Raw genomic sequence first — 20,256 nt, forward strand, 5'->3', positions numbered from 1 at the left:
GGCAGAGTTTGAGGCAGGCAGGTGGTCAGCTGACACTTCTGGGAGTGTCGGGTCCTGCTACAGTACAAGTTAATTTGGGATTGGTTATGTAGGGGAGCTCTGTGTTTTTACCCTGCACCCAGCATGCACCCAGCCCTCCCAGCTGGAGCAACATAGCCCACCCAGGAAATCAGCTGCCTGAAACTGCATATTGACATTGTACACAAGAAAAAAACAATCCAAGAGATGCCAGAATATGAGGGATTCTTACCTCGCTGTCTGTGACTAAGTCAAATCTTAAAAAAAATTTCTTTCTTGAACTTCCAACAGGGTTGAAATCTGTCATGAATACGATTCACATTTCAAGAAACATTGCTGAGTTTGGTTGACATTTGATTTAGTTTCCTTCTCTTCCTTTTCATCATTCTGATGCAAAGATGTAAAGGAGACATATTTCAATTCATATAGAAAACTAATTGTTCATTGGTGTACAGAACACTGGTCATGTTATGTTTGCTTAAGCTTAAACTGGCATGAGAACACGACGGTGAAAAAGTATTTGCCAGCATTAAGATTTCTTCTGCATTTGCTTTTTGTCATACTTACATGTTTAGATCCATCAAACATTAATATTAGACATAACCTCATGAGTTATTACATTTTGTTTATATTTACTATTAGAAAAAGCCATTCAAATGAACCTAACACACTATCCTTAAATGTAATAAGATGTGACTCCTTTGGTGGTCTTTTATATCACTGCAGAGGAATTTTGCTGCTCATCTTCTTCTTTATCTTCTTCTTCTTCTTCTTCAATTCATCTGCACTGGAAGGCTTTCAGGCAAACCCAGCCTGTTTAAATTCATGCCACAGCATCTCAGTCACATTTAAGTCCAGATTTTCAGAAAGCTGCTCAAACCTGGACTCTCATCGCTGATGGGCTCTTTGAGGAGTTTTTTAGGCCGACGCTTAGGAAGTTCACTGTTATTCTATGTTTTCTCGTTAAGTACATGATGGCTCTCGCCTTGGCTAAATAGAGTCCCTGAAACCTTAAAAATGACTTTATAACCATGTCCAACCTGTTAGATGTCAAAGAGTTGGTTTCTCGTCATTTGTTTTTTTTTTTAATCAAAGACCTGACATGTTTTGAGATCTCTTCCCGTTGTCAGGAAGGTTCTGTTTCAGAATCTACAGGTCTGGCAACAATCAGGCCTCGGTTTGGCTTTTAAAATTAAGCTCAGCTTTCTAACAATAAAGTAATCACAGTTAATTCAATGTTCAATAGTGGGAGGCAATTTAATTTTCACATTGACCCAGATTGGCTTCAACAGATGTTTTTTCCTTGTTTCAGCTACTCGTTTTAAAGCTGGATTTTGTATTTACTCAGCTTCTAAAACCTGCTAGAGGATATGAACCATTGAAGTTGGTCAAGAAAAGAAAGAAGAAATCTGTAAATGGGAAATATTAGATCAAATAGATTGTTTCTCTTCTTGCATGGAGGCTACAGATGCTAGCTGTCATTGTTAATTTTAGATAAATATTTAAGTTCACCATTCAACTATGGTAAGATAAGCCACATTACTTATGTAGAACGTTCTTGTATTAATGTCCTGGTATTTCATTAAAACCAGCTATTTTTTTCTCAGTCATGGCACATTCATAGTTCTCCAGCTCTGCCCAGTTTTATTATTCAGCCTCCCTGCCATTAAACTTAAAGATGATATATATTCTATTGCAGATCTAATCTACATTGAATGAATGTCGCTGTGTGAAAGATGCTCGTGCAAACAGCTGTTCCCCCCCCCCCCCCTCCCCAAATAAAGACAATGTAGGTGGTTGCAATAAGTGACACACATTTAACAAAATTGACAAAACCAGTCTTAACTAAGAAACGTTTTTTTTTTTTTTTTTAGTTTATGAAACTAAGTCAATTCTTAGTCTGACATGATACAACAGCTGACTAATTTAATATTTGACTGCAGATCTGTCATCATGTTGCTACGGTAGATCCCGCATGGCAAGCACTGTGCAGCCTTTAACCATTATGCGTAAAGACAGCAGCTCTGTGTTAAAAAAGGAACAAGAAAGATGCATGAGCCAGGAGCTGCAGGACAAAATATCACTGCTTCTAAAACCCCCAACTCTCGTCAGTGAGACTACGAATCTCTACTGCCATCTAGCGGTAGCAACAAATAAGTGCAACAAACTTTTGGTCAAAAAACTGTCAATAGAATACTTTTCTTTGCATTTAAATTATATCAACCGCTGTTTTAACTCATCAACATAGTTTCAACATTTAATATTATCTAATTTACCGTTAGTTGTTGGTTTTTAGAATATTAATAAAGGGCACTACTAGGCAAAAATCTACATTAACCAATGAGTTAAATAGACTTACAAAAATAAGACATTATAAATGGTGTATATATATATATATATATATATATATATATATATATATATATATATATATATATATATATATATATATATATATATATATATATATATATATATATATTAACCCAACAGACATGCAACAAAATAACTCGGAGTCAAACAAAGCAAAGAACGCCTGAAGTTAGTCAGAGCAAAATGTTAAGACTTTGACATGCGAGCCTTTCATGAGGTGTTGTGTTCATGCGGGATATCTCTGACGGTGAGCTGGGATTCTAAGGACCGTGAGGGAAGGAGGTCTTATGTGCATCTATTTAAAAGTCAATGAACACCCTGGCATGGCTTATATAACACATTTACAGGCTGCTTTTGTCTCTCCCGCGCACACTCTCTGCTGGCATCACCCAGCAACTGTTTTCAAATGAAAAAAAAAAGAAGAAAAAAACGTGGTTATAATACTGCCCTAAAGTAGAAACATGGAGAGCAGAGGAAATCTTATCACGGTAGCTAAAATGTCCAAGAACAGGCTGTCATCAACCGGTGGTGACACGTAGAAGTTTATCCCACTGAAGAGAGCAGCGGGGCTGGCTATGGAGATTATGCACGCACCCCTCAGCAAGCTCTCCCCAGAAATATTCACTGCCCTAGAACAACAGGAGGAAATTTATTTAGGCTTTGCAGCCTTGACAGAGAAGTGACCAAAATATTACACTCACTGTGAAAAAACTAAAAAACACTTTTTACATTGAGTTATCAATAATATTGTTATTCCATGGGGTATGAAGTTTCTTTTTAAAGTGGGGAAGACAAGAGAGGCAAAGCTCACTGCTAGGGAACTGCAGCAAAGACTATCTATAGCAACACTTAGATGCTACAAAAAAAGTATTTTCTGAGCAAGCATAAAGAGTTCACTAAATGCTACGGGGACTCTAACTGGAACCATGCATTTTGGTCAGATGTGACTTACTGGTGCAAAACCAAGAACAAAGGTGGAGAGATCAGCTTAAGCCAGCTGTCAGGTGTGGCGGAGGATCTGCGGTACTTTCTGCCCGCTTGTCTTTCAAAGGCCATGGAAACCTTGACATCATGACATCACTAATTTTTTAAAATTGCTGGGCATTTTAAATAAAAATCTGGCACCCTGTTCCAGATGACTGAAAATGCATAATCGCAGGACCTGGACTTCAGGCGAAATCAACACAGGAGAGGTTCAAGCCATCTGTGATCTATCGGGTGTTTTACAAAACTAAAATCTAGTAGATATTTACATGCGTTGCTCACACAGCTACAAAGTTTATCACCGTCAAAGTAAACCAAAGTATTGAGTGAAGCTGAGCGTGTTCGTCAGCGCTCTTCGCCCCCCGCACAGCAAATACTACTTAATACCGGCAACGGCCATCAAAACCAAAACACTGAAATGTGTTTTGCAGCTTTGATGTTTTTAATAGGCCTCTGCTGCATCTCAGTTACCGACGCTTCCTATGAATATCCTTCCTCCAGGTGTTTTGATTCCTCTTTCGTCACATCAGCGAGTATTATTTCACGCTGTAAGTTCAAGTGAAACCCGGCTGGCGGGGAGCTAGGAGACGAGGATCTTGTCGACGCAGTTACATGAAACCGTTTTCTGTAACAGTGAGGCACCACGGGGCGACGGGGTCATTATGTTGGTATGGTGAATCCTACGAAGGCCGAGATGCCACTTGGGGAAGGATACGCTGGAGATCTGTCACTGAGCTACAGTCAGGGCGCAAAAGGTTTCTTATTCATTGGCAAATATTTTTGTCATCTTATTTGGAAAAGCTGTGGTAAAGTCTGATTAATCAAAGCTAAAATCCAAAGAAATCATTGTTTTTTGTTTTTTTTTCAAGATTGGCTTAAATATTAGCCGATAATTAACAATAATTTTTTTCAGGACCAAAATGTGTCAGACATCTTGGTGAGTTTCCAGGTGTAAGTGTAAAACACACTGTGCTACATTTCAGCTTCCTCCAGCCAAGCTACTGTATTTCTAAATGTGGACTCTAAGGAGCAGCTAATCGTGCAGGAGCCCGGCTTTGTTGCATGTGACACCGGGTTTGGTTGTAGCTCTGGGCTAAAGCTTGTGCTATCCCTGCTTTCAAGGCCGTTCACTGGAGGAGCGGAAAACCCGTGGGCCCTACGATGAGCATCATGTGTTGTCTTTGTCTTCCCGCTGAGTAACTTTATATGCAGCAAAAGTAGCTCAGCAGCGTCAGTCTCGTTCCTGAACAGCTTTCCCTTCCCGACTCAATCTCAGCTTACTCTGTAACCTTTTTCCCAACCGTGGGGATTTCAGAGGTTCCCCAGCAGAGTACAGTTAAACCTCTTGCTCAGACCAATGGGCTACCATGTTCCCCCCTGCTCTGATTGGTCCCTGTAATGTAGATATCTTAAGCAGGACAAGCATTAAGCTCAATGTAATTAAACTACGGCTTTTTTTTATAATATTCCAATATTAAAGCATCCCAATACTAGAAAACAGTGCAATATTTTGTTGCAAATGTGAGGGGACATACGGTGTGAACTTTTAAAGCCTCACAAAAGGTATCACACCTTAAACCAGGGGTGTCAAACATGCGGCCCGCGGCCCGGTCCCGGCTAAATGCATTATCATTATTAAAAAAAAAAAAAGAAAGTGTCATGTCTTGATGCCAAAAAGAGCTCATCAGATTTGACTTTCACAAGTGGAGCAGTACTGCTTTTGGCTTAGTGCTCCGCTTGATTTATGAATGTGAATAATTTTATTATGATTCATGCGGGGAATATCTCAAATGATATGGACACTACAATAGGAAAGTAGGAGAGGAAAGGAGGAACAAGAAGAAAAAAAGAAAAGGTGAAAGAAAGAGGAGATAAATGGAAGAGAATAATAAACAATTATTGAAAAAAACATGTACTTCGTTTAATTCAAAATCTGCATTTCCTATATTGTCTATAGTGGCGCTGTGTTTTAATCAGCAGATGGTAGCACTGAGCTTTAGATGTGGAAAATGGATTTTAAATAATTTCTTAATTTCTATCTGTTTGATGTATTTTGTCATGCAGGACAGTGTTTTTAAGTTCCAAAAATGTGAATAAATGTTTTTCAACATTGTACAATCACTGTGATCAGTTCTTATGCATAATGCACTCAAGTAAATGTTTAACTGAGTAAAAGTATTGTTGAAATTGCACATACCTTTCTTAAAAACGCTGAGGTTATTCATAATATATTGTGTAAATGTGAAATTCATTTAATATAAAAATCAACAACAAGTCCATTTTTATTAGTACTATTTAATCTTGCAATGAGTTTACTCGTGTGGCCCTCTTGAGATCAGATTAAGCTGTATGCGGCCCCTAAACCAAAATGAGTTTGACACCCCTGCCTTAAACATTTCCCTTCAATAATGGGAGAAGTTACATAACATATTAATATCAAAACAGTCTAGAGCCAAAAAAAAAGCTGGACGAACGCACATGTTGGTGTTTAAAATAGCCACTTTCTCCAAACACAATAATTAAAGAGGGATATGGATTTCATTGTAAACTCCTGGGACATCAGTGGTGATTAGTTCCTCACTTGACGACACATGTATGTCCCCAGGTGCTTCTCTGTCTCTGAACAGTATCCGCGTTTATTCTCACCTTAGCTGGTAAACAGGCACCAGGGATGCAGGCGTTCGCCATGACAGCTGACGGGCTGTCTGACCCGGGAACAGTGCGAGGGGAACAGCGTATAGGTCAGGTTTTTTTCCGGCGCTGACAGATGAGGGCCAGTGTATAGGCGCCGGCGCCTCGTCACCCCAGCCAGGCTCAGATAGAGCTGGGCTGAGATGAGGAACATTCTGAGCTCAATCTGTGGATTCAGACATGCCTCGGTAGGCCTTTGCGTTGCATGTGAGCGGGCAAAGGATGTTTTCAGTTCTTCCTCACATGGGGTCGGATCCATCATCCGCAATCCATTTCTGCTCCGTAAACACTCCTGTGTTGTCTCCGGGGGACTCGCCAGTGTCCGTGTTTTCTTCCGCTGGCTTCTCATTCCTCAAATAGCGTTGGCAGGGGGAATTTATTAAAATCTTGGCATGACTGTTTTTTTTTTCTTCCTCTGAGCAAACCGAACATGTTGAAGCTGCCTACAGCAACATTTAGCACATAGGGATTTCTTTTGATATAGTAAAGCAAAAAAAATTAGCAATTGGCACCCATTTGTCTGACTTGCCAAATGGGTGGCAAGTCAGACTAAATCGCTTCAGTTTCCGGAAGTCAAGAGACTCTTAGAAGTAAAATATGAAATAAAAATACAGCATAAAAAAGGCCAAATATAAAATCACATGTTTGTTTTTAATATTGATAAATATAGAAGATGAAAGTTTGAAAATGCATCCGCAGGTTAGGAAATATGCAGCTGTGGATGCGTCAGTAATGCTCCGCGGTGCTGACGCATGCAGGGAGATGAAACTGGTCAGTGACATAAACAGACTGGTATTCCCTCTGGTTCCTAGCGCTAATGTTATTTTCCAAGGTCCAGACTACAGCCTCGCACAGACATACTGTACACATGTTTTATGTTCCCCTGCTCCTGTGTTGTTAAAAAGGGTTTCCGCTGGGTCTTAAAGAGCCCTAAAATAAAAATAAAAAAAATCCAAATTTTAAGACAGATTTCCCCCAATAGGTCTTAATTGCAATTAGTTACATCTTGAATTTTTGGAAGGAGGAATGGATGCACGATGGCTTGATGTGTTGGACTGAGTTTATAATCTACTTCCTGTTTGGGACTCATAGAGATTTTTTGAATTAAACTGAATTAGCTTGATGCATGGCTGGCTTTTTTATTAGCTTTGCCCTCTTTACCTCCCTTCTGCACAATAATAATAATACCCATCTTTATTGTTATTGCAATATACATTCCAATGAAATTTGTTCCCTGCATTTAACCCACCCTCTCGGGGAGCACCGGGCTGCCACTGCCCAGGGAGCGGTCTGAAGCTAAAGCTCTTGCTCAGGGACCCAGGGTGGCAGTCTGTGGGATTCTGAACCCAGAATCTCCAGGACACAAGCACACCACTAGGTCACCACTCCCCAAAGCATATAAATAAGTGGAAACAGGGGTAAAGGCGCTGTTAACACACAGGGGTGTCCACCTCACATTGGATGCATATACAAAAAATAAACAATAGAAAACATTTTCTGGCCGCACCGACAGATAAGTCGTATGTTTTATGTAGCACTTGTGCAGTCCCCCTCTCTGATGCTGCCCTGGGAAACTGCCCATGTGACCCATATCAATAAGCATTGACCAAAATACTTTTGACCAGAATTGAATGATAAACCAAATGAGATCGTCTTGCATCACATTTCAGACCACAGTGGACTGTGATTGAATCTAATTCGTCTACGTGATTGATTTGTCTTAGCGTGACATTTGTCTGGCGCTCATATTTGTATATAACTGGAAATGAATTGGGCCTGTTTTTTTCTTCTGAAGGACCTTGAGGCGATATTCCGTTTGAACTTGCACTTTATAAATGAACTAAATGGAGACGAATGACAGGAGGGGATGATTTTGGTCAACCGCACTGACACAGCTGCTAAAGGTCTTAATTACCTTCCTGGGGATCCTCTGTTCTATTTCTTTTATTGGCAGGACATTTTTATTTGTTTGCTTTGCTTTCTATGGCGTCATGTTTCAGGCCCAGATTCCTGAGATTCTGACACCTGTCTGAAGGGCTTTTCAAGTGGCTTAAATGTCACACAGCGACCCCCCCCCCTCCAACCCCCACCCCATCCCCATACCTCTTCCTCCAGATCTATCCCAGCTGCACACCCGAGCTCGGAGCTCTTATCACTGGCTACTCAGCTTCTGACGTCCACAGAGGGCTGCTCTTTAATTTGGGGAACAGCCACCTGCTATTCTTATAACTCAGCCTTGTCGGACGGCATTTGAGGGATAGATTCATGACCTCCATCTGCGACTCTTCCTCTGCCTGTACTATGGTTCTTCTCAGCGTTCTTGTTGCGCTTGTATGAAGCAGATCCAGTAGGGTTTTTTTTTTCCGGTAATTGCGAGCGCCTCAACGCCAATCATGAGCTCCAGCCTGGTCAACTCCTTAGCCAAAGTGTACGACCCCAACCCGCTTCATGGTCAGAAGCATTTTGCCAGGAAGTTCTCCCTGAATGGATCGGACCAGTCTCCGGCCTCGTCCTCTTTCTTCTCTCACCACGACGCATCCCTGCGCTGCATGGAGAGCAGGATCGACTCGCTCAGCTCCCAGATGGAGCGTCTGCTCGCCATGCAGCAGACCGTCCTGACCCGGCTGGACGGCCTGTCCCAGGACGTGAGCTGCATGAGCCGGGCCATGGCCTCCTCCCACGAAGGGCGACGCGGCTCGGGGATCGAGGTGATTTGCAGGGAGCTGCGTGGGGCCGTGGAGCGCATAGAGGGTCAGGGGCGCCGGCTGGAAGGGGTGGAGAAGCTGGTGGAGGGAACCCAGCAGGTGATCAGCTTCATTGGGGAGGCGGTGAAGAGCTCCAGGCTGGTGGAGCTTTTATTCAAACAGCCGGGAGGCAAAACCGGCAGGAAGGTGAGAAAACAAGTGAAACTGAAAGGTTTTCCTTAAAGATTTCTGGGTACTGTGCAGGGAGACATAAATGCTCAAACTGTCACAAAAGTGACATTTAATATCGAATCCTGAGGGCCTTTAGGGAGGCTTTTCCTGGCTTTGACTCTTTATTGTTATGATGCAACTCTTGTTTTAACTGTCCTGCTCCTGCATGCCTTGTTCCCAGTAAAGTAGTTTTCCTGGGTGCAGAAATTGTGTTTTTTTTTTTTACCCATCAAAAACAGCAGCGCATCAACTACAGGTTGCTCAAGTGCGAGCCACCAGAGCTGACAAAGACTCCTGGAAGGGTGTCAAAACGTCTTCAGGAAGAACTGAACGAAAGTCCGCTTGCCTCCGATTTCAGCCTGTTTTGCTGTTGCGTTGACCCGGATAGCTAAACCATTTGCGCAGGCATTTACCCCTTAGGTGTAGATGACAGGAGTCAGACTTGTTATCGCGCCCAGACACTTGTTATTTATCAGCAATCTGGGCTCCAGACCGCAGCTGGATGCAGTCATTGCAAAACCCGTCCGGTCTCCTCTAAGTAGGTGACATTCATTTTGTGACACATTAAATGATCGCGGTGTGCTGATACAGAATGTACCGGAGTGTACTCCTCTTTTAGCGGAGGAGGTATCCGACGTCCAGAACACGTCCCTTGAGGCCCCCCGAGCAACGAAACAAACACTTTGTTTTGGCATCTCCCTGTCGTGCAAACATAAACACACACTTTTGCCATCTGAAACGTGTTGGCATCGTGGAAATTACTGGACCTTCCTTTCGCTAACCCTTATGCCTTACTCAAATTAAAATTAACGTTGAGCAATTTCTCTACCTTTTTTTCCCCCCCAAATAAAGGCAAAAGATGACAAGGACAAAGCCAAGCAGGGCGTGAAGGGTGGGAAATCCCAGAAGAAAAGGAAACCTCAGGATTTGTCAGGTAAACTTCAACTTCCTGACTGCAAAATCCCTTTAGATCCTGCTTGTGTTGTTACGAATTACTGGCTGTAAGAAGGTCAGCTGGAAGGCCTGAAGGGAATGGAAATTCAGAGAATAAGTTCCACAAAAGTGCAAACTGTACAGGTTAGCGACTGTGATGGACCGTAAAAAGAAGAAGGAGAAGTCACAGGAATGATTGGGAAGAGTTTTTTGAAGACCTGGCTCATAAATGAGGTCAAAGAAACGAAACACCAGCGGCAAATGTGAACTTAACAAACCAACTACCAGCACAACAACAAAAACATGACCGACCTAGAAAAAAAAAAACAAAAAAAAAATTATACACAAGGATATCAAAATGGCTGATCAGACTAATAAAATACTATAGGAGTAATTTAACACAACGCAACAACAAAGTACAATAAACTAGACAGTACAGTTAAGTTTGTTGAAAGAATGAATAAACTTAAAATCGACAATATGATACATAAATACTAAAAAATACAAAAATGTGAAACATTTCAATACAAATCTTTAGCTCAATACAAAACGCAACTTGAACATAAGGAAATACAAATCCGGATAATATAATCCCTTCCGTGTACAGTGGCTTATAAAAGTATTCACACCTCTCAAACTTTTCACATTACAACCACAAACATACATATATTGAATTGGAATCTTATGTGAAAGACCAACACAAAGTGGTATACAATTGTGAAGTAGAAAGAAAATTACATATGATCTCTTTTTTTTTTTTTACAAATAAAAAACTGAAAAGGGCATTGTGCAAAAGTATTCAGCCCCCTTGAGGGGCAGAATACTGTATGTGGAAAGGTTCAAGGGGTATGAATACTTTTGCAAACCTCTCTGTTTAGGGGCTCTGAGCCATTTTGTCTGGGGAAACTCATTATGCAGGGTAAGAAACAAGAATTAGTAATAACTCGCAGACCAAAGGGGAAAACAGTTGGTAAAAACACCAAAGGTGCACATTTACAAATAGAACAAATGCACTTAAACCAATCAGTAAACTTATATTGCAACCTAAAGTGTGTCATCATAAATCCACAAACAATAGACGAGGGTGCCTGAGATTTACAGACTTTCCTGTAGTGTGGCCATCCACTGACGATGCACAACAGCATTTTCTGAAGGCATTTTTTTCAGTTCACAAGGTATGAGCAAAAGAACTCATTACTTATTGGTCCAAATTTGAAACAAAAAAAAAAGAAAAGAAAAATCCAAGTGCAAGTTTAATTCAAATGAAAAACTCTTTCCCTGTATTGAGAAATGCCGTGTTAGCAGAAAAATGTGGCGCACAATTTCCTGGGATCACATCCTGCTTGGGCTGAAGGACCAAGATGGGTAAACCTGTCGAGCAGGATTATCTCCAGAGAAAGATAGGCACCACAAACACACCCACTAATAAACCCAGACTATCAGGAAACGAGTTTTAACTGTTAAATACCTCATAGGTGCAGCAATTGGGTCATGTTTCATTAGTTTATGTCATGCTTTACAGGGAAGCAATTCCACAGATTGCAAAAAACTTTGAGCAAAAGTTATTTCCAAATGGACTAAAAGAAGCCACATGTCTTGTTTTACACACCTCTTTTCCATTCTGAGAAAACTCATCATGACGTTTTAAAGCTGAAACTTGAATCTTTTTAGGTTTCTTTGTTACAGTGAGGAAAGCGGTTTGGCATGCCTGTACTGTAATCAGTTCCCAGCTGTCACAAGGCAAAACGCACCACTGTGGATGAGGAACTTTTACATCTACAGCAATGCCCTACCGAAAAAAAAAAGAAAAAAGAAAAAAAAATGTATTCAAATTTGGACAATTTATCATTTGATATCATAGTTTGTTCTTTAAAAATAGTTAGCCAACAAGCAGGTCTAAATATTCTGCATTTCTCATGGTTGTGAGGTAATACAACTGCTGTTTTTAGCCTGATTAATGGACTTGTTCTATGTTGCTTTAAAGCCGCATCCACTGATGTGTCAGGTGTGGCGTGAACAGATTTGTGGCCTAATCGCGATCCGATCAATCCGAAAGACAATCTTGAATGGATTGAATAGCTTTTTCATGGCAGCAAATTATTCTTCTAGAGTTCTGTAACTGAGGAAAATATGAGCATTCATATTGGGAGCTGTGTTGGAGGAATTAAAAAATATTGATGAGGGTAAAGCCAATTTGCACTCATTTAAGAGCCATGCCCAAACCTCCTAAAAAAAAAAGTAGCGAGAGTTTAAACTACAAAAACAGTAATTTGCTAACTTCAGAGGGAGTTTAAATAATGCTTGGATCTATCACTGAGAGATCTTTACCCTGTAAGTTCCAGCTAATAGACCTGTGATATAAACTGAACGTACCAGTAGCCGCATTCCTTTTTTTTTTTTTTATCCTTTCTACTGTTTTAGATTGCTCCTCTTTGAGTGAGTCGGCGCTGAAGGAGCAGATTGAAAAGCTCAACAGGGAGAACGCCGAGCATTGCCATGGGAACGCGGAGGCCGGCGTCCAGAGCTGGGAAGCTGCAGGGAGCGATGGGGAGAGACGGGAGGAGCCGGCAGGGCTGATCCTGGACAGGTCACACGCTCCTGCCAGGGAGAGTAAGGAAGGCAAGGACAAGGAGGACGAGGGGGATGTGTTCGACGACACAGACCCAGAGGAAGAGGAGCAACGGGCGGAGGACGACGGTGAAGAAAAGGGCAAAAAGGGGGCGGACGATGTAAAGAAAAGGCTTGAGGGAGAATCACAGGAGTCATCAATTTCAGACATGAGCAAAGCATCCCAGGAGAGGTACTCCCAACCACTTTATTCACTTGTTTTTTTTTTTTACTGTTTCTTAATTTGTTTTAAATCCTTTCATGTTGACGAATGTTAACAAAAACTGCCAAGATAAATAAATCGTTAAATAAATGACTCAAACCAGAGCTGAACTCACACAGTGCGCCCTGCTTTGGTTTCTAAAGCTGTGAAGACTCTGGAGACGGGGCCGGCGCGGGCAAACGCCGCGTCACTGAAGAGGACCTGGTGAAGGACGACCTGAAAAAGAGTCGAGTGGAGGACAGCGCAGTGGAGAGCGCCGGCGGGCAGGCGGAGCAGGGCCCCCAATCTGACGAGGCAAAGGAGGAAGCTATAGAAGCTGGGGAGTCTGCGGTGAAAGAATTCACGATTGGTGAGAATTTACAGGGCATGAATGTGTAAATACAGAGTGGTTTGATGCCCTCGTATGAATGTGGCATTCCTCCCATCTACAGCGCTTCACAAAAGTATTGACACCCATGTGACATTTTTAAAAGTCACAACAACACCACAATTTTTAAGACGTTCCTGCAAATAAAAAAGCTATGGTTTGTATTCAGCCTGTTTTACTCTAATAGCCCTAAATTAAATCCAGTGAAACCAGCTGCCTAAAAATCAGTCGTTTGAACATAATGTAAACTGCAAAACGAAGACAAAGGGACTCGGCAGAGAGATCAGAGAAGTTGTGGAGAACTTTTTAAAGCAGGGTTGAGCTAGAAAATAATAACCCATAGTTTTAAGTCATAAGGGCTTCTCGTTCTAGCCTCGTGAGACCATCCTGATCTCGCGAACTTTCAAGGTTTCACTCGCAGATCAGTCTGGATACTCTCCGTTAAAGAAAATTTGGAGCCGTTCACCAAACGAACGTCCAATCAGCGTTGGCTTTGAGGTAGGTTGAGGTGTGATGCAACGAGGAGCGACAGTTCAGTCTAAAGACATGGCGGCTTCAGCCGATGAAACTAGCGTTAGCGCGGCTATCGAGCAAGTTTTATCGGAATTACAGAGTATTTCTTTGCTGAGCTAACGAGCCTTTACCTACAGCAGCAAGAGTAGCTTGGCTTGTGGTTGTGTTTTTGTCGTCGCTCTGTTACGAGCGACGACGAAGCATGTTGACGAGTACGTCATATGCTTCGTTGATCTGATTGGTTGATTTGGCCCGTCTATCACCAACATAGGCCAATCAGCTAGCCAGTATTTTCGCCCCTTCCCAAAATTACTTCAACGGAAGGTTTCCAGATGGATATGCGAAGCAAATCTATCTGGCGGCATCAGGTTATTCTCGTTCTACCATCTGCAGATTGAAAGAATTGGGCACAACTGCAAACCTGGAAGTGACCGTCTGCCTAAACTTACAGGCTTGGAAAACAGCCCAAAAAACTACTTTTAGTAACTTCGGAGGAGCTGCAGAGATTCAAAGCTCAGGTGGGAGAGTTTCTGTCAACGCATTAAGAATTATTTCTGCCCAAACTGAGAGATTCCTTCACCCTGGTCACTAAAATTATAACTTGTAAAGAAAGGTTCAGCAAGAAAAATTGAAGAAGATTCCACCAAGTAAAACTTTGACACGAGAAAAACAAAGATCTTTATTCCATGTAATCACTGATTAGATCAGATCAACCTGTATTTAACACTGAGCGTCAATGTTCACTCAGGACGCGTGTCGACGGCAGGTATGAATGAGGTGAAAACAAATGGATTTCACACTTTTCTGATTTTTCTGTCATGAAACGTTTGGAAACCCCTCTGTCTTTCCCCCCCTCCGTTTCACGACGACGCGCCACCTTGTGCTGTTGAGCCATCACATAAAATCCCAGGAAAATACCTAAATGTTTATGGCTGTAATGTTAAGCTATGGGAATGTTTTGAAAGGCCCTGAACAGATTCCATACCATAACGCTGTCCCCCTGCCTGAGCCTCCAGAACACATCAGTCATGCAGCTTATAGGGCAGATAATGAGTCACATGCACGCTGCTATTTTCATCCTTGTTTCTAGGCACCAAGGCCTCTTCATCTGTCTCTACCCCAACTTTGACATTAAGCACAAAACTACTTCCCGCATATTCATCTTTTGCTTTTTCTTCCCCTTGTGTCTTCCAGATGCAGGCCCTCCCCCCACCGCTCCCTTCGATCACCGCATCGTGACTCCCAAACCCCATCAGATAGCCACCTATTACACCATAAACAGGGATGAAGTTCTGGGCGGGTGAGTGACGAGCTCCAAACAGCCATCTCTGATTAAGGAAGAGTTATTCTTTGGTTATTTTCATTCCACCCAGGCATTTGGATGCTTTGATCCACTGTAATGAAATAACAGAGGGTTTAAAAGCCTGTCGAGGGATGCCGGAGTGTTTTTTTTTTGTTTTTTTTCCCCAGACATTGTGCTAATATAATGGACTGGTGCTTAATCCAGCCTCTGAAAGTGAAGATTGCTTCTCTGCATAACATACCTCCACAATTTCTGACTTAATTATTTAAAAATGAATCCAGTTTCAAAGCGATAGATGCAGTGTATGTATATAAATCACAGATATAACAGATGAGCATATTTGAATTTACTCTGTTGACTTTCATGCTTTTGAAACCTCAAAAACGGCATGCCTGGGAACAAACATTTTATTTATTGCTATTTATAAGTTTGTTAGTTTGTTATGATGGACCTACTGTATTTGTGTCTTTAATTCATTAATAATAATAATAATAATAATGAAGTGATGATGATTATCCCACAACTCTTTATATTTTCATGCCTAACGTTCTTCAGATATTTCAAAGTGGTCTTAAGCAATAGTTTCCCAGCCTTTCTAAAGACCTTTAAAGTTTCCATTTGGCCATTAGCTAATTTTTTGCACAGTACTATATGTTTAAAAAAAACATGAAAACTTTGGGATGATTAAGAAATAACTTTCTACAGATATTTGAATAAAATCAGATTTTTCAAATTGAAGGACTTCCAATTTCATTCTCACCAGATATGTCCCCTAATATCTGTGTTTGACTCAGCGTGTTTTTTTTTTAAATTATTATTATTATTAGGGGACGTTTTGGACAAGTCTACAAGTGCCTGGAGAACTCATCTGGACTGACTCTGGCCGCTAAAATCATCAAAGCAAAGAGCCAAAAAGAGAAGGTGCAGTAAAAAGTTGCCTTTCACTGCTGAATATGGCAAAGAATATACAACTGCGTGGCTTCTTTAACAGAGAGTAGATTAAAAAGATGGTTTTCAAACGACACAAAGTAATAAATCATAGACCATGTAGATAAATGTGTCCCACATATTCCATGCTTTCATATTTTTGGTTTAACCTGAATCTCTGACCAGTGGGAACTTTGATGACAGTATTTTCCAAGTCTGGATAAGACGTAAAATGATTGCTGTGTTGAATTTGATTGTGTCTCAGGAGGTGGTGAGGAACGAGATCCAGGTGATGAACCAGCTGAACCACGCCAACCTCATCCAGCTCTACGCCGCCTTCGAGTCGCGGAACGACATCATCCTGGTCATGGAATAGTAAGTCTGTCACGGGAAGTCCGTTTGAGGGCCTTCAATTAAACAATTTAATGTAATTAAACTGTGTTTGTGTCTCTGTGCTGCAGTGTGGAGGGAGGAGAGCTGTTTGATCGCATCATAGATGAAAACTACAACCTGACCGAGCTGGACACGGTGCTGTTTATTCGTCAGATCTGTGAAGGGCTGCAGTACATGCACAAAAACTACATCCTGCATCTTGATCTCAAGGTAACTTTGCTCAGATATTTTGTTTTCCTTTTCTCATTTTGATCCCCCCTGTCTTTTGATCGTTTTTTCACGCTTCTAATAAAAATCCGCTCTTTTCAGCCAGAAAATATTCTTTGCGTCAGCAGAGCTACAAACAAGATCAAAATCATTGACTTTGGGCTGGCGAGGAGGTAACGATTCAAAGCCGTCCCATCCGGTCTAAGTGTCAACATTTGCACGTGTTTTCGCCAGTTAATTGTTTTGTCTCTGAAAGGTATAAACCCAGAGAAAAGCTGAGAGTCAACTTTGGGACGCCTGAATTCCTCGCCCCCGAAGTCATCAATTACGAGTTTGTTTCATTCCCAACAGACATGTGGAGTCTTGGAGTCATCACGTACATGCTGTAAGTTAGGGATGTTCAATCATCTGACTATGTTACGCTGCTGGCTGGTCTCTAGGGAAAAAAAACAAAAAAAAAACAGCTGTAGGCCAACGCTTTGTTTCCTGTCTGTCCAGGCTCAGTGGCTTGTCTCCGTTCCTGGGGGACGACGACAACGAGACGCTCAACAACATTCTGGCCTGTCAGTGGAACTTCGAGGAGGAAGAGTTTGGGGACATTTCCGACGAGGCCAAAGACTTTATAACCCGTCTGCTGGTGAAGAGCAAGAGCTGGAGGATGAGCGCAACAGAGTCCCTCAGACACGGCTGGCTGTCAGACCCAAGCTTGCATTATCGACTAAATCAGAAGGTGATCAGAGGTCCTTCTTTTCAAAAGGCCACATTCGATCATTCAATCAGTCAAGCGTTGTGCAGCCGGTTTCTTTTGTAAAAGTGTGACGAATCCTAGACTAGTTATGGAGGTGCAAATGTATCTATGATGTAAAAATGATGTAAAAAAAAAAAGGAGTGAAGCATAGTCTAAAAAAACCCTGTTGTTTCATAGTTTCTAGTAGTTTGGAATGGATTAAGTTCAGTTTAAGTAATGTGAGCATGTCACTTTAGTTAGTTGTGTTTTATGCACAAAAGATTTGTGGCAGAAACTAGTGAAATGGGCCATATAAAACACTCCATCTGCCACTGCAGTCAGAGACGCTTTATGTTTGGTAGAAATTATTTTTATTTTGTGGTCATAATAATTTAATCAACCTCTCTTTTACAGTGTAAAATGTGACTTTAAACTTTTTTTTCTTTATTCAATTTATAAGCAAGAATTGAGTGCACCTGTTTATAACTGTCATGGATTTTCTCTAATCTAGAGTATATATATATATATATATATATATATATATATATATATATATATATATATATATATATAATGCAACAGTGTGTAACAATTTCCCTGGGGATGGTTGAAATAACTTTGGTAAATCCTTTAAATTTATTTAAAATTCCTGCCCTCGATGTGTTAATGTAAACTTCTGACCAGACATGCATACCCCAAAACAGGTTGTTTGCAGTTTACTCTGTTGAAAACTTTCTTTACGGAGAGCACATTTGGGTTTTCCACATTTATTTCTTTAAGGCTTCTTTTTAATTTAGGCTCACTGTCAGTTTCATGTCTAACCTGGTGGAACATCGCCACTACAGTGCTATTTGTCACCACAATTTAATCGTATTACTCTGTACACATTTTCAGTGTGGCTAGTAAAATAGCAAACAAAATTGATTTGTCAATTAATTGTTTCAAATAAATTTAAAGTGAAATTGGAAAATTACAATGTGTCTGTGGATTTTCCGATTGCAGAAAACCAAGTGCCACTCCTCACATGCTCCACCACCAGAGAGCTAAACAGGTGACATTACGTCCTCTAACATTATTTATATCTTCAATGTCATTTTAAAGAAATCCTTACTTACCCTGTATTTATTTTGTTTCACTTTCAGGAACAGCCAAGTCCTCGGTTTGCCTTGTGACACTGTCTGGCCCTGGGGCCCCAACACTGGACCAATACTGTTGCACCTGTAGAACCACTGGATTATTATTCTCTGCTTCACATCCTTACCTTTGCATAGCTGCACATTGTGTAGGTCTGACCTGGAAAAAAAAAACATTTTAAAAGCTGCCTGTACAAAGCGCAAAGTTATTTAAAAAAAATAATAATAATAATAATAACTTTGCCTGAACCAGTGAGGACTTTCTTGCCTAGTACTGATGCTGCCAAACTAAAACGCTGCAATATGTGTCACTTTGATACTTTCCAAATGCGCCAATGAAAAACTGTTCTTTCAGCACAGTTTAGCAGTCACGTTTTCATTTTGCGTGCTTTTGCATACGTTGCACACTTCTTTGCCTTTTTTTTAATCCAAGATTTAGCAAACAAATTTTAATAAAAAAAATTTTTCTTTAAGTAAATCCACTTACATTTTCTTTCTTTTGTAAGTCTTATAATAATGGAATTTACTCCAAGATAATTTGAAATCTGACTCCATTAATTTTTATTGTAAATATAAAATGACAGCATTGCATCGATCTCCCTAAGACATTAGAAAATCTCGGAGGTGATGCCCCGCTTCAAACACCCGCTGTGTATGTCACTCATCCCACCTGCTTGTTTGGCTTCGGCAGTTTGGAGTACCCCGCTCACCTTCCATGAAGGCATAACGAACAACACGTTGCTACCTATGACTTATACTTGTTTATGACTGAAGTGGGATTCTTATGTTCATTTATTTACTGGTTCAGCACCAGATGGTACTTGAAGTGCTACTGTTTTCTTCAACATGTGATGTTTCTATTTCAGAGGACACAAACGTGGTTTTAACGTAGTCATGCACACGCATTTATAGGTTAAATGCACAGCTCGGTGTGATAGAGAGACAAGACGCTCGGCTGTTAGATGATTTATTTAGAATTGAAGAGCTTTGTGTTTTGAGTATTTGTTTATTTGAATTTGTGATACCTTTTTTCAAGTTTTCTTGCAAAATGTTGAGATTTAAATACAATGAATGTAGGACATTGATATGTTAATAAATGGTGCACCAAAGAAACTGATTCTTGCAGAAATGTATTTTCTTAATCTTTAGAGAAAGAAGACTTTATTATTTTCATCGCCCATGCAGTGCAATTGATTGGGGATCAACAGCAAGTGTGACTCCCCTCTATAAAAGCATGAATTTTTGGCATTTGTTTATCACAAATAAAAGTAGTATAAATATAGCCATTGGATTTACAGAAGCAATTGCTACTTGTTAAACAGGCAAGTGTTTGAACAGCCTTTGCTGACACTTTGGGTCAGAAAATTCTTGGATTCTTGGTAATACATTTTAAAGCACATCACAGCCTGTCAGATGTGGCGAACACAAAATGACCTAACTTATTATCACAAACATTTCTCACACAGACAAAATAAGGGTGTATAAAAAATATCATGAAGTTAAAACATGAATATATGTGATTGGATTTATATAAGCAATGGTTTTCTAAAGCTGTCTTCTTCAGATCATCTGTTGGGCATTGAAGCATTCAAAGCTTTAAATTTAGCTTTGTTATTTACAAGATGCCAAGTTTTTTATTATTTAAAATGATCTTACATGTAAATTGTAAACATGAGATTAAGATTTAAAATAAGAATAAACACATGCTATTTGAATACATGTTTTTTTTTCCTTCCTTTTTCTTTCCTTTTTTCCTGCCAGTAAAAAGTAAAGATACACAAACAAACAAACAAATTCTCCTAAGCCCTTCTTCCTTGTTGTGCTGCAGTTTACCCTCCTTGCCATGAGGTGTCGCTGTGTCAAACGGCGCTTTAGTACACACACGAATCCTTTCCTCTTCAAAGACCCCGCCCACCCGGTGTCTTCTGATTGGTCCGCGTCA

At 40.6% G+C, this 20,256-nt stretch overlaps 1 protein-coding gene across 4 annotated transcripts in view; it reads left to right on the forward strand.

The window, feature by feature from the left end:
• Window positions 1–19,431, forward strand: part of mylk4b (myosin light chain kinase family, member 4b) — a 45,371-nt gene extending 25,940 nt beyond the window's left edge. For 2 of the 4 annotated variants that reach the window (XM_012872204.3, XM_012872205.3), the window contains 12 exons: window positions 9,834–9,915; window positions 12,336–12,714; window positions 12,888–13,093; window positions 14,819–14,924; window positions 15,755–15,848; window positions 16,120–16,229; window positions 16,316–16,457; window positions 16,557–16,627; window positions 16,711–16,839; window positions 16,953–17,184; window positions 18,184–18,232; window positions 18,324–19,431. In XM_012872204.3, the coding sequence (XP_012727658.2) occupies window positions 9,834–9,915; window positions 12,336–12,714; window positions 12,888–13,093; window positions 14,819–14,924; window positions 15,755–15,848; window positions 16,120–16,229; window positions 16,316–16,457; window positions 16,557–16,627; window positions 16,711–16,839; window positions 16,953–17,184; window positions 18,184–18,228 (1,596 nt within the window). In that variant the 3' untranslated portion in view covers window positions 18,229–18,232; window positions 18,324–19,431. Of the gene's footprint in view, window positions 1–8,213; window positions 8,958–9,833; window positions 9,916–12,335; window positions 12,715–12,887; window positions 13,094–14,818; window positions 14,925–15,754; window positions 15,849–16,119; window positions 16,230–16,315; window positions 16,458–16,556; window positions 16,628–16,710; window positions 16,840–16,952; window positions 17,185–18,183; window positions 18,233–18,323 lie in introns of those variants that run through there. The other 2 variants (XM_012872202.3, XM_021321319.2) reach the window with 2 other exon arrangements.
• The last annotated feature ends 825 nt before the right edge of the window (window positions 19,432–20,256 follow it).

Source organism: Fundulus heteroclitus, chromosome 9, assembly GCF_011125445.2.
Source record: "Fundulus heteroclitus isolate FHET01 chromosome 9, MU-UCD_Fhet_4.1, whole genome shotgun sequence".
NCBI lineage: Eukaryota > Metazoa > Chordata > Actinopteri > Cyprinodontiformes > Fundulidae > Fundulus > Fundulus heteroclitus.